This window comes from Genypterus blacodes, unplaced genomic scaffold, assembly GCF_046128005.1.
Source record: "Genypterus blacodes isolate CSIRO-AG114 ecotype Tasmania unplaced genomic scaffold, CSIRO-AGI_Gbla_v1 ptg000055l_1, whole genome shotgun sequence".
In the NCBI taxonomy this organism is placed as follows: Eukaryota; Metazoa; Chordata; class Actinopteri; order Ophidiiformes; family Ophidiidae; genus Genypterus; species Genypterus blacodes.
Window position 1 is genome coordinate 4,515,986 of NW_027466867.1, and position 13,174 is coordinate 4,529,159.

The window sequence follows — 13,174 nt, forward strand, 5'->3', positions numbered from 1 at the left end:
CGGTTCCCCAGTTCAATTCCGGATGGCACAGGTTGTTCTCAGAGCACTGTGATAAAGGGGTTATGAAACAGAACAACAAAACCAGCAGGGCTTTTACTGAAGCATGGTGTTAGGATATCTAAATGCACCCCCTCAAGCACGCGTGCACCCCCTCCTTAACGCACACGCACATAGAGGGGGTACTGGTGCCTGGGCATTGCTCAAAGCTGTCAACTCTCCAGGTGGCAGAGTTACATCCCCTAAGGGACTGACGTTTGACTTGGTCTTGAACCAGCGCTGTGCCGGTTCCCAAGCCGCGTCCCAAAGGATTGAGCCACTGCCACACCCAAGCTGAAGTCAGGCCAGAGTGAGACTGATCACCGAGATCGACCAAAGAGAATTTATGAATAAAAAAGTGAAAAGAAGTGCTTAAAGTCTGAATTAATGAGGATACAATCATTTTGCTGCTCTTAACTAGGAAAGAGGTAGAATTTCAAACACATCATCTAGATGGCATTAGGATACGTTGCTGCAAGTTGGGGGACATTTTAACCTCCTAAGACCTTGTGTCCTCATATATGGACATTATACTTTTCCCACCCTACACCTTATACACCATTGGGTTTAACTTCAACCTGTTCTGGACATTTTCCACAGCCATTAGTGGTCTAAATATCACTTTGGTTCCATAAAACTTAAACAGCAAGGATCAATTATAAATGCATGCAAAATAAATCCAGTGCAGCTCTCAGGAGGTTCACTTTTTACTCAAATTCTCACAAAATGTCAGTGTAACCACGGACCAAATGGTTTGTTTTTTTAAAAAGCCCATATCTTGGTCAATTTAAGAGCTAGAGCTCTAACATTTTCAAACGCAGCACCTACAGGCCACACGGATCATATTCTGTAAGTTTGGGGCAAATTAAATTTTTGGTCAGATTTCCCAAAACGGCTTCTTATATGACTTTATAAGGATATTATTATTTCAATCGACTTAGTGTATATGGTAATGTCTTGTTTGGATCTCAACTACGTGTTCAAATCTCAAAAAGTCTTCATTTATATACTTACTTATTGAACAAATTTTAAATAAATTACCAGTAAGATTAAATCCAAGTAGTATATAATTATTGTATAATTAACATAAACAAATAGTTGAGATAAGAATTTGGAGCTGGGTGGCGATAATGCGGTTTGAAACCTCAAATATCTCCACGAAGAAGAGCGTGCCGGAAGTTTCTCTGTGAAACGGAAGTCAGCAAAATGAAGATGGAGGTGGACGGAATGGACCATGTAAGTGTTTTTTTTCAGCTTTTCCCTGTATTTATCGGTACATTTGTATTCGTATTCGACACACTTCGAGTTGGATATCGTATGAAGTGACTCCTGGGGTGAACGGTTGTCTGACTCGGCGGTACACTTCGAAACGATTCGTCCAAACAATGAACGTCTACTCATGTATGTTGCCGGTTTGCTGTCTCATTGTAGCTAGTTAGCCGTTAGCTCGGAGAGGAGCGGCGCTACAGTGCGATCACCGTTCACACACGGAATGGTCGCTACTCTGTATGATCAATAACGTTACATATGTAGCAATCTTCTTGTTCTGTTAAATGTTTTTGGGGGAGAAAAGCTTAATGCATAGTTTCTTCCCAGATGGAGGTGGGGGAGAGTAAAGGAGGCTCCGGTCTGCGGCAGTATTACTTGTCGAAAATAGAAGAGTTACAGGTAAAAACACATTTCTCTTATCAATCTTTATCTGACTTCTTTGTTTCTTGTCTGTCTAACTGAAACCATTTTGCTCTACAGCTGACCGTGAATGAAAAGAGTCAGAATCTCAGACGCCTGCAAGCACAGAGGAATGAACTCAACGCTAAAGGTAGACGTCATAGCTATCTCACCGTATCACTTCATTCTCAGGGGACAACCGATTTACATTTAAGATCAAACTGTAACCACAGTCACACCAATTGATTAGTCAGTTTAGTTATTGTAAGTTGTGTGTCGTAATGGGCCGTACTCACCAGTGTGTCCCATCACAGTGCGTCTCCTGCGTGAGGAGCTGCAGCTGCTACAGGAGCAGGGCTCCTATGTGGGAGAGGTGGTGAGGGTCATGGACAAGAAGAAGGTGCTGGTGAAGGTAAGCCTGGAGAGAATCTGCCTCAAGTCTCTTCAACACGCTTAATATAGGAAAAGGGCATTTTAATATGAATGTTATTTCTCTTTCAGGTGCATCCAGAGGGCAAATTTGTTGTTGATGTGGACAAGAACATTGACATTAATGATGTAAGTAGTAAATGAGCAGCCCCATGAGGGAAATGTATGCAGAGACAGGGGTTTAAATGTTTTCCTTGTTGCTTGTGATCCAGGTGACCCCAAACTGTCGCGTGGCTCTGCGTAATGACAGCTACACCCTGCACAAGATCCTGCCCAACAAGGTGGACCCTCTGGTGTCCCTGATGATGGTGGAGAAGGTGCCAGATTCCACCTACGAGATGATTGGTGGCCTGGATAAGCAGATCAAAGAGATCAAGGAAGTGATTGAACTGCCTGTCAAGCATCCAGAGCTGTTTGAGGCTTTGGGCATCGCACAGCCAAAGGTGGGTGGAGCTCTGAAGGAGAGCGTTTACATTAGCAGTGCGTTTGTTTCCAGCTGTCAGTGCTGCTCTGGTTCTCATGTCCACACTTCATTGTCCTAGGGGGTCCTGCTGTACGGTCCCCCGGGTACAGGGAAGACCCTGCTGGCCCGAGCTGTAGCCCACCACACTGACTGCACCTTCATCAGGGTGTCTGGCTCTGAGCTGGTGCAGAAGTTCATTGGAGAGGGTGAGCAACATCTAGGCTTCACCTTGAGATTTAGTTTATGAAGAAGTTGTAAAGTAAGTACTTAATGCAAATGCAATGATGTCATATAACCTTACTTCCTTCCGTTCTGGCTCCAGGCGCCCGTATGGTGCGAGAGCTCTTCGTCATGGCAAGGGAACACGCTCCTTCCATCATCTTCATGGATGAAATTGACTCAATCGGCTCGTCACGCTTGGAGGGCGGATCAGGAGGCGACAGTGAGGTGCAGAGGACGATGTTGGAGCTGCTCAATCAGCTGGACGGCTTTGAGGCCACGAAGAACATCAAGGTATCACACAGACGTGCTTCAACTGTGATCACAACAACGAGATCAACGGTGCATTGAATACTTTTTTTGTAGTCTGTCTGACCCATGAGTAACCCTTTCCTTCCAAGGTCATCATGGCCACCAACCGTATTGACATCCTGGACTCGGCTCTGCTGAGACCAGGCAGGATTGACAGGAAGATTGAGTTTCCTCCTCCCAATGAAGAGGTCGGTACTTTCTCCCTTAATCTCTCTCTCACACACACTTATTTATTGCGTTCAGCTTTGAGCAGCTTGTGTTTTTGCACTGCTAGGCTCGTCTGGACATCCTGAAGATCCACTCTAGGAAGATGAACCTGACACGTGGCATTAATCTGAGGAAGATTGCTGAGCTGATGCCTGGAGCCTCAGGCGCCGAGGTTAAGGTGAGATTCAGGCTCTTTCCAATTACCCCAGTAATGTAGTGATGTCAGGTAGTAAATGAAGGGAACGGCCACTGGATCCCCTTTCTGACGCCTTGTATGTGTGTGTGTTGTTGTTGTTGTTGTTAGGGTGTCTGCACAGAGGCAGGGATGTACGCTCTCAGAGAAAGGAGAGTTCACGTCACCCAGGAGGACTTTGAGATGGCCGTGGCAAAGGTTAGTGCCTCTAATGATCAGCGTGTATATAAACACGTGAAACTCCTTTAGCTCCTCAGCACTCCGTCTGACCCCATGTGTTCTTTCCACCAGGTGATGCAGAAAGACAGCGAGAAGAACATGTCAATCAAGAAGCTGTGGAAGTAAAGAGCCTTTGGTATTCATGCAGCCACATATGTATATTTTTCCTTTTCTTTATGGTCTGGTTTGTAATTGTTACAGAAGTCGTTCTAAAATAAATGGTTTTCCCTCAATCAATGTGATGCTTGGGAGGTTTCTCTGTCAAACTGACACATTTACAAACAAACACGTTCTCTTGTATTTAACTGGTTATATTTACATTTATTCTATATTTTTACAAATCTATTTTGGAATGAAACATTGATTTGGCACTTCACATTGTCTGCTATAATGTACCACATTATTGATTAGCATACAGGTACTACATGTCCTCTCTGAGCCGTTACACTGCCAGTTGTGATTTATACATCGTATTTACAGAAGCACTGTGTGTGTGTGTGTGTGTGTGTGAATACACACTTAACAGTCTCAAACAGTGAGTAACATGAGAAAGCTTGTCAGCACAGTGATACCAGCTCGTCTCACGGTGTATGATGGTTGAACACGGTGACAGTGAACTCTGCACCAAACACTCTGCACGGTTTGATGCGTCGTCATGACTACACACAGAGGACACAGGCTAGGCCCTGACCCAGGGCACAGGCACCCAGTGGGGCTCCACCTCCACCCTCTGCAGTACGGCCTGGAGCTCTGCTGAGGCACTGACGGGATCCTCCTTCACCAGAACATAGTCCACCAAATGACCATAACGCTCATCCAGCTGCTCCGCTGACTGCATCATCTCCTGTAGGTCCTCCTCCTAATCACAAACATGTTGGAAGGATGTTACCAACTCTGTATGACAGAATCAAGAACCTAGGATCTAAAGTCAGTGTTTGGGAGTTGAGGGATGTAGTTGTGCTGCTGTTTTATCAACTCACCATGATTCCTACGCTGAGTGAGGATGAGGAGCTGAACAGACTGTCGTAGACTCGAGGTTTCACACAGATGACGTACGGCTTGAACTCTCGGCTGCGTAAAATCTTCAGTGCCTGAGTGCGAGACAGTCAATACAGAAGTGAGATGATGTAATGCATGGGCACAAATTTGGTATATTATTAAGGAAAGTAGCATGTTGTGACTCACCTCTGGTTGTACATCCACCAAGCAGACCTTGTTTTGATCTAAAACTCTGTGGATGGACTCCAGGCTGGTGCCGTAGAGATTGTCTTTATACTCTCCGTATTCAATAAATCTGCAGAAACAGCATGATATCATAATGAAGAATAACCATATGAACCGCAAAAACAACTGTCAGCTTTATTTTGCTTACTTGTTTTTCTGAACGTCTGCCTCGAACGCTGCTTTACTAATGAAGTGGTACTCCACTCCCTCTCTCTCCTGATTCTTCCGGGCTCGAGTGGTGTCTATGGGCCGCACCGTTCAAAGAAAACAGGGTGGGGGCGAGGGGTTAATGAAGGAAGTGATGGTCCTGTGTGTATGTATGTATGTGTGTAGGGAGTCGATGTCATTGCTGTCTACAACAAAAGAGAATAAACTCAAATGTGCGAATGACGAGGAGAGGAATAAGTCTTGTGTTGGTGCTTTTATTGAGGTTCAAAAATAAAATTGAAAACTCACGAGGCACAGCCAGGCCGTAACGTTGAGGATTCTCCGTGATGACCTTCTGTTTCAGCTCACTGATCCGAGCCCCGAGAGAACCTGTCATCATATAACAACAGGGTACACAGGTTATACGACATAATGGCTGCCTCCAAAACAAGAGGCGGAGCAATACAAGAGGTGTTTTTACTACAACAGCAACATAATGCAGTATTACAGTGAAAACAAGGAATACGTTCTCTTCTAATATCACCAAAACACACAGTGCACTTACCTATCAATACAATAAGGCGGGGCCTCTCACCGGGGCGTGGTCGGTATTGCGTGACTTCCTCATAAATCAGGAAGTCTGTGTTATTGGCGTCGGGAGTGGGAGGTTCCCCCGGTGAACCCTGGTGATCTTTCCTGGTGCGGAAATTTCTTCGCAGGCTAGCTGTGAGCAGAGACGCACGAGGAAGACGATTAGGGCCGGACAGCAAACAGATCGCCGATGACCGACACCACCACACCTTGAGTCTAGAACTGGGGAAAACTGCTAGAACCAAAAATGTCCCGTCTCCTCTCTCTGACTGAAACCCTAAACCTGCATCACTCCAGACAACACACTCACTGAACAACACCAGTAGGAATCAGTAACAATACCTGAGTAAAACTCCCATGAGAACGGATGGCCACAGAAGGCAGGGGCCGCCTTACTCTTGGGAGAGACTACAGCTCATATTAGACCATTTATTCAAAACCAGCATCAATCTCATCACAGCACAGAGGCAGCTGATGTAATAAGCCATGCTAGCGACGATGACGGGCGACTAATGAAGCGACATAACATGAGCTGGCATGAGGTGCAACAAAGGCCGGGTGATCACAGCCTGACATCTGGGTTTGACCTAGATCCATACAATAACAGAGCCCGGAGCTGTGGTATCAAAGTGAACAGCTGGACCTCTCTCAGGTGTATCATTGTAGCGTGGTCATGCCTAATGAGCTCTGTGCCCCCTCTAGGGGTCGCGCCCCCCACTTTGAGAACCACTGCCACAAAGACAGTGTGATACATTTAGAAACAGGGGGCAACTGGATTCACAGTTTTAGATGAATCCATGTCCTCGTTGTACAGTTGCTATAGGTTCCCCAACACCTATGGGAGGTTTCCAGCCAAATATCAGCACTCTCAACTAAGACAAATAAGGAAAAACAAAACAAAGTAATGAAAGCCGGCGACCGCGGCCAGTCCAGCTTAGACGGGCGGAGCTGCTGCGAGGTTAAACATGTGGCGACGCGTCCTCACCTACGTCCTTTCCGTTCAGAGCGCTCTCACTGTCACAGTCCTCTGTGGGGTGGCAAGCAGGAAGAGAAGAAGGATTTAGAGGAGGGATGGAGGGGTGGAGGGAGGCAAAGGGTTCAGGTTTGGGGTGTCAGAGCAGGTTAGGATGCATTAACTGTGAGGGACGGCTGGGGGGTTTGTGGGTTTGCGTCTCAATGTATGTATTCTGGGATGCATGCAAAATCTGAGGTCTACATAAGAAATTGTGAGGCCAGCGAGTCACAGCTACCCAATCAGAGCAGCTGGGGCACTTAAAAGGGACAGTATCATATCAGTGTGTATGACGCCATGTGTCCCCGGGAGCACATGCAGTGACAGGTCAGGTCCACTTACCTCTGTCTGCCCGCTCGTCTGAGGTTAGCAATGCAAGGAATGACACACACAGTATCAGCTGTAGAGAGTGACACAACGTTACAACCATTGTGCTGGTTCTGTTAGACGATTGTGAAAAACAGTTCTATACAATTGGACATCTCAGCATCATCCACTGTTACCCGTCTTCTTTATCGTCATCTCAGTGATTTGTAAAGATTTAACAAAGAAGATAAACGACAAACACACACAAGCAAGCATTTGCCCTGCAAGAACAGCATCTTATCTATTCATTCTTATAGATTGTTGAGAATTCATTAGGCTTACTTGTAGGAATCTTTGGGCACACAGAGGCAGGAAAGGAGCCCATCTTCATCCTGTACCGCAGGCGCCTGCAGGAAAAAGAGGGGAAGTGTATTTACATGTGGAGAGACTTTAAATCTAAACACAGTGAACAGGTGGGAGTCAGCGTTGTCCCGTCACCTCTCCTGGAACTGTTTGGAGGGGATGAGGGCGGCGCGCAGGTTACAGTCGGCCACTCTCTTGGCCTGCCACCAGGTGGCGTCCTCTTGGCTCACCACCTGCAGAATGTCACCCCTCTTAAAAGGAAGTCCGGCCTCTTTGCAGGGCGTGGCCTTGTCCTCAAAGGGGGTGTAGTCAAACAAGGCCCGGAGGTAAACCTGAGGGGGCAGACGGCCGCTGTGTGTCGACTCGAGGCAACGTTGTGATCGTTTAAATAGTAGAAATCTTTCATGTGATTGTTCCCGACTCTTACACCTATACTTGACCCATCCTCCCCCTTCTTACCCTGCTCTCCTTCAGTTTGTCCTCCTCTACGATGGCCGGGATGATTTTCAGGGTGATGGAGCCTTGGGACTGGGACTGCGACACAGTGACATCATTCATCACTTTCAGCGAGCGTAATGTAATACTACTGCAGCATCTGAGCTAGTATGATAGTGTGTGTGTGTGTTGTGTGCTCCCTTTACCAGAATTTGACTGATTTCAACCGGCCGTTTGTGTGTTATCAGGCTTCCATTGACCTCTCGCAGCTCGTCCCCCACATGCACCAAGCCTGGAGAAACACAAAGCAAAGATATATCCTTACTGTATCGGCTCGTCGATCATATCTGGCAACACTTGTTTGCTGTAATCTCACAAGATCAAATCTTCCGGCGCTTATCTGAAGGATTTCATCTCTGCTGGCGTCTGTGTTGAACTACTTCCACAACATAATCTCCTTACTTCTCTGGCAGTAAATCACAAGCGACGACAACCAAATGAGCAAAAGCAATCAATCTAAACGGAGATAAATTCCTACAATTCACCGACGCGTCATCATAAAGAAAAAAGCTGCGTCTCTTACCGCTCCGGTCCGCCGCCCCTCCCCTCATGATCCTGGCCACGATCACAGCACCCGTCGCGTCGTCTCGCCGGATAGTCGCCCCCTGGTGGAGGAAACCGAACCCACAAAACAGATTTCTCAATGTCTACTCACTTTACAATAACATCACAAACACGAGCTGTGTGTGAGGGGACGGGACAGGACCGACTCACCAGGGGCTCCTTGTTCTTCACCAGTCGCACAATTTTCACCGACTCTTCCTCCAGGCCGTCGTCCAGCTCCTCTGGCAGCGGCGGCAGCACCGGGTCAAAGTTCTTCTGGGCGACTGTGTCATGGGCCGACAGCACCGCCTGGCACGGAACGCACACAAAGAGACAGATACAACAGTCAAAGCTAATAGTGTGACACTAGACGCCAAAGAAATGGTGTGTGTGTATGTCGGTGTGTCTCTACCTTAAGGTGAGGAGTGCTCAGCAGAAGGAGCAGTTCTCTCTCGTCGGCCTCCAGCGCTCCGTTCTGAAGCTCCTCTGCCAGCTGCGGATTTGGACCCACAACAACATTCATTACCAATCTCCAGTTGGGCTTTTAATGAAGAGGAAGAATTGGTTGCCCTTCTACCAACATAAAGGATTAGTGGCTGCGCTTACATCCTCTGCCAGACAGGTGGCGCTGTGTAGAACTGGAGTTGGACTCTGTTGCTCAAACTGCTTCAGTTTCTCATGGATCTGCCATCAGAGTTTACACATGACAGGTTTAGATGACAACTGGCATATGATGATGAAGATGATGATGATGGGTGGAAGTCACTGAATGCTCTACCTTCATGAGGTAGCCCAGACTTTTCTCACTGAAGACGTCTTGGAGGAAGCCCAGGTCCTCCTTGTGGTTGGCATCAGGATGCAGCTGAGAGGTGAGCAGGGCCAGAGTCTCATGCAGCCCTGCAAACACACAACCGTGTTTTGACCCTTTATGGAACACACACACTCCAGTGAGCATGGTCACACGCCTGAGTGGACTGTACCTGTGCGTGTGGACATGATGGGCTGGGCTTCAATCATTGACAGGAAGCAGGAGGGTGCAGAGAGGAAGAGGAGGGCCGGAGAGCAAACAAAGAGGGGGGAAGTCTCTCTTCTCCTGCTGCTCCTGGCCTCACGTACCACAGCAATCACACCTGAAAATGAAAACAATGATACAGAATTAGAGCTTGTGTGTTTAGGTCACACACACACATGAGCCACAGATCGCTCAGCAAAGTTTGTAATTTCTCAGATACTAGAATGTTAAATATGACAACCGTGCAGCCGAGCAGCGGCGGTGATGAATCCTCTCATTGCTGCAGGCAGTGAAGCAGCCACATAATTAACTCGGGGGTAACAGAGGCTCATCCTGCTGAGACTGAGAGCGTCGCTTCATTTCATATCTGAATGCCTCTGCGTCAAACAGAGCAACACCACAATACAAAAGACACCGTTCAAAGAGATTTGGGTCACATCCAGTACTAAACTGAGTTATTAAAACGTCTTTATGTAGCTCAGAGGACGTCATGGATACTACAACATCAACAACTACTACTACTACTACCTCCCCATGCAAATGTCCCTTAAAGCAAGAGCAATTGAGCCCACATCTGGACATGTGCAGAGACAGACTGTCAGCAGTTTGTTGTCTAATTGCACGCCGCCAAGGTTCACTACTCGGGTCACTGATAGATGCAGACGTGACCTTTGACCTTCCTTCTTGAGCCCCCCCCCCCCAGCGAGAAATCAATTGTAATTCCCTGCTCAGATTGAGTCGGTCCGTTTGCCGATTCACCAGCAGCGCCCACAGTACATCAATCCTCACCACGGCGACCACAGTACAGCCACAAAGCCCTTGTTGCATCGTCTTCCTGCCTGTGTTAGGAACTCTTCCCTCCCGGCTCTCGCTCAGCCCTCCGCCTGACCCCTGATCCCTTTCCCTACATCCCTCCATACCATCCTCACTTTCTAATTACAACAGGCTTAAACCCATTCTCTCTCTCTCTCTCCTCTTCAGCCATATGGTCGTATTATCTCGTCTCCCTCATTTAAGACGGCGCAGGCTTGTGGCCGTTACGCATCGCTGAGGATTCCATTGAAAATAGAAAGTACATTAGAGGATTGTTGGCTCCGTAGCGGAGCTGAACAGCAGTAAGGACGACATGCTAAGTAATTTAGTTTAGCACCTTTTCTACCTCGTACAGCTCCTTTAAACTTAAACGCAACAAGACGCCAACGTCCTCAAAGTCCAGTTTCACATAATCTCCTCTCATCCATATTGCCCAGCCACAGCAGTCTGGTACTGGCTGAAGACAATATAGTAAAATTGCTTCATTCCATAGCAAAAACAAACCATTTAAGGCAATCTGGACACTTGCTACCGCTTTCTGCTTTAGACAGTGTGAGCCAGGTTATGGTTCCATTTCTCTCCAGTCTCCCCTTCTCACAATACATGCATACTGATTAAAATATGAATCATTCACAACAAACAGCCTGCTCTCCAGTGGGAGGTTATCTGTATGCCTGCTTCCACTCAGTAAGGGACTGAGCGACTGTTGCTCAAGGACACACAACAGAGCTTTTGGTCTAACTTCCATTACAGAAAACATTAATATGACAAACGATATGAGTAATGTCAGCTGACGACTTTAAAGTGATCCCTCTTGTTTTCCGAGGGATCCAGCGGCTGCATGACCGAGCAGGGTCGCCATGACGCCGCACCGAAGACAATTGTATGTCCTCGTCATCCCTTTGTTGTTGTTGTTTTTTTTTTAAAGTGGCGCCTTATTTTGGAGGCGTGTGATGAGAACAGATGAGCTCCAGTCAGTCTAACGCCTCTGCTGCTTCAAGGTCACACCAACCTGCCTCTGATGCTGCAAGTCACAGCTTGTCCAGGTTTATGACTCGCAGTAAATACTCTGTAGTTGCTCCTGGTAACACTCGCCCCCTCTCTCTCTCTCCTGCTTATTTCTCATCTCAATGACACCCCCAGTCAAATCAGTGTAACACTTCATTATATCGACACCGTGTTCAAAGTGCTTAACCTCATGGCATCAGCTTCTCTGCTCTCTCTCACACACACGCAAGCTAAATGTCTGCCAGGCTCATTTGCTCATGGTCGAGTCCCCAGAGATACACGGAAAGGGCCAAGGTAGCAAATGCACAGCTACTGCCATCTGCCCACTACTCTACTGCTGTGTGTGTGATGCCATTTACAATAATAATAATCCATACAGCGCTGACGATGTCGCCCACATGCCTAATCTGACCTACGCTGAAATGTCAACAGATATAAAAAACGATTTCATTTTATAACAGAACCAAAAAGGCAACATATTCAGTTTTGCTCCTATTTTGTTGTACGCACGCAAAGAGGAAATGCCTCGAAAGGACAACTGTTCCATCTGTTTGGTTCCTTTTTTGGTAACTGGCTGCTACACAGGTATCAACACCTTGACTGAGCAGCATGATAACAGCTACACAGCTTCACCTGCCAAATAGAGAGACGACGAAACACCTGAAACTGTTTGCCGCCGACGGCCAACGGTGCAGTGGAGTTCTTTTTGGCTCATGAAGTGTCGAGTCTGATTGAAGTGATTCTTATTCCCAGATGAAATGATTCCCAATCTGATGGAGTGGAAGTGTAAAACACATTGGATGCAATTTGAATATTTGCTTTGACTCAATATGCTCAAATACATTAACGAACGGGTGCTGAATACATTCCAAACATTATATCTTTATTGACACAAGCCAACCTTTAAAAACAGAGCTGGAAACATGGAAGTAGTGCAGAGGAGGTCGAGGACGTGATGGCTCTGTAAAAAGGCCTATGAATACAAAGTACATCACTCCAAAAACACCCACTCTGACATACACCGCACAAGTCACACTGGGAGAGTGTGTGTGTGTGTGTTTTCTGTAGACGCCAGTGTTTCCTTCAGAGAGTTTAACCAATGAAAACAGGATTTAGGAGCCGAAAAGTACAATTAAATGGATGATAATGGTTATTTGTTTGTGCATCAGTTTCAATAATTCAAGATTCAACAATGAAAGTTGCTCCCTTCATGTCTAAATAAATGTTGGCCTGTCTGTGTGTCTGTCTGTCTGTCTGACTGCATATCAACAAGCACCTGCTCCCTGTTTCCCTTCATGTCTGGAGGACACACATAGATTCTGATCCACGTTAATATCAAAATATTTCACAATGACAATCAACTGACTGCAGGTGACGCACGCGCACCACATGCAGCGACCACATGGCAGAAATGTTTGGAGATGATTACGCTTTGATTAGAATGTGTGTATACGGTAACACACGCCTCGGCGCTTTCGCAATCGCTTATTCCGAGTTGTGAGGAAATCGAAAGGTTTGATTGATTATTATTATGTCCCGCAAGCCACACACAGACACAAAGCGTTCTTACCTTGAGTCTCTTCCTCCGTTCTCTCTCTCTCTCATCCCCCTCTGCCTCATTCACTCTCCCTGCTGCATTCACGTACTCGTCGGAAAGCCCCGTTTGTTTTAATTGACAAGTCAAGTGAAAGAGGAACTACTGCGTGTGTATTTCCAATTATATCAAACCAACATTGGTTTTATTTACAATAATACGAAACATAGGTAATATCTGCCGTAAGTCAGTCTATATATCCAATCAGGCGCGTGCACATTAGAGAATATGCAATGCTGGGACGCCTAAACACCACGATTAGGCACCACCAAAGTAATTACATTATTCCTGACAGCTCTTGAAGGCATCACGCTCTCCTC

At 46.6% G+C, this 13,174-nt stretch overlaps 2 protein-coding genes across 2 annotated transcripts; one reads left to right on the forward strand and one right to left on the reverse strand.

The window, feature by feature from the left end:
* The first annotated feature begins 1,201 nt into the window (after positions 1-1,201).
* psmc5 (proteasome 26S subunit, ATPase 5) lies at positions 1,202-3,979 on the forward strand. The gene is made up of 12 exons (XM_076151897.1): positions 1,202-1,272; positions 1,633-1,704; positions 1,786-1,855; positions 2,019-2,116; positions 2,206-2,262; positions 2,346-2,576; positions 2,676-2,802; positions 2,919-3,109; positions 3,217-3,315; positions 3,402-3,512; positions 3,639-3,725; positions 3,819-3,979. The coding sequence occupies exons 1-12, from the start codon at positions 1,243-1,245 to the stop codon at positions 3,870-3,872; spliced, it is 1,227 nt and encodes a 408-aa protein (XP_076008012.1). The 5' UTR covers positions 1,202-1,242; the 3' UTR covers positions 3,873-3,979.
* A 47-nt stretch (positions 3,980-4,026) lies between these two features.
* Positions 4,027-12,857, reverse strand: LOC143001995 (MAGUK p55 subfamily member 3-like). The gene is made up of 20 exons (XM_076151902.1): positions 12,831-12,857; positions 9,408-9,557; positions 9,206-9,324; positions 9,034-9,111; positions 8,840-8,920; positions 8,599-8,736; positions 8,408-8,489; positions 8,031-8,116; positions 7,849-7,923; positions 7,525-7,721; positions 7,369-7,433; positions 7,063-7,080; positions 6,694-6,735; positions 6,051-6,116; positions 5,683-5,841; positions 5,427-5,507; positions 5,119-5,212; positions 4,932-5,040; positions 4,727-4,837; positions 4,027-4,605 (listed from the first exon to the last, which is right to left on the reverse strand). The coding sequence occupies exons 2-20, from the start codon at positions 9,442-9,444 to the stop codon at positions 4,426-4,428; spliced, it is 1,818 nt and encodes a 605-aa protein (XP_076008017.1). The 5' UTR covers positions 9,445-9,557; positions 12,831-12,857; the 3' UTR covers positions 4,027-4,425.
* Between the last annotated feature and the right edge of the window lie 317 nt (positions 12,858-13,174).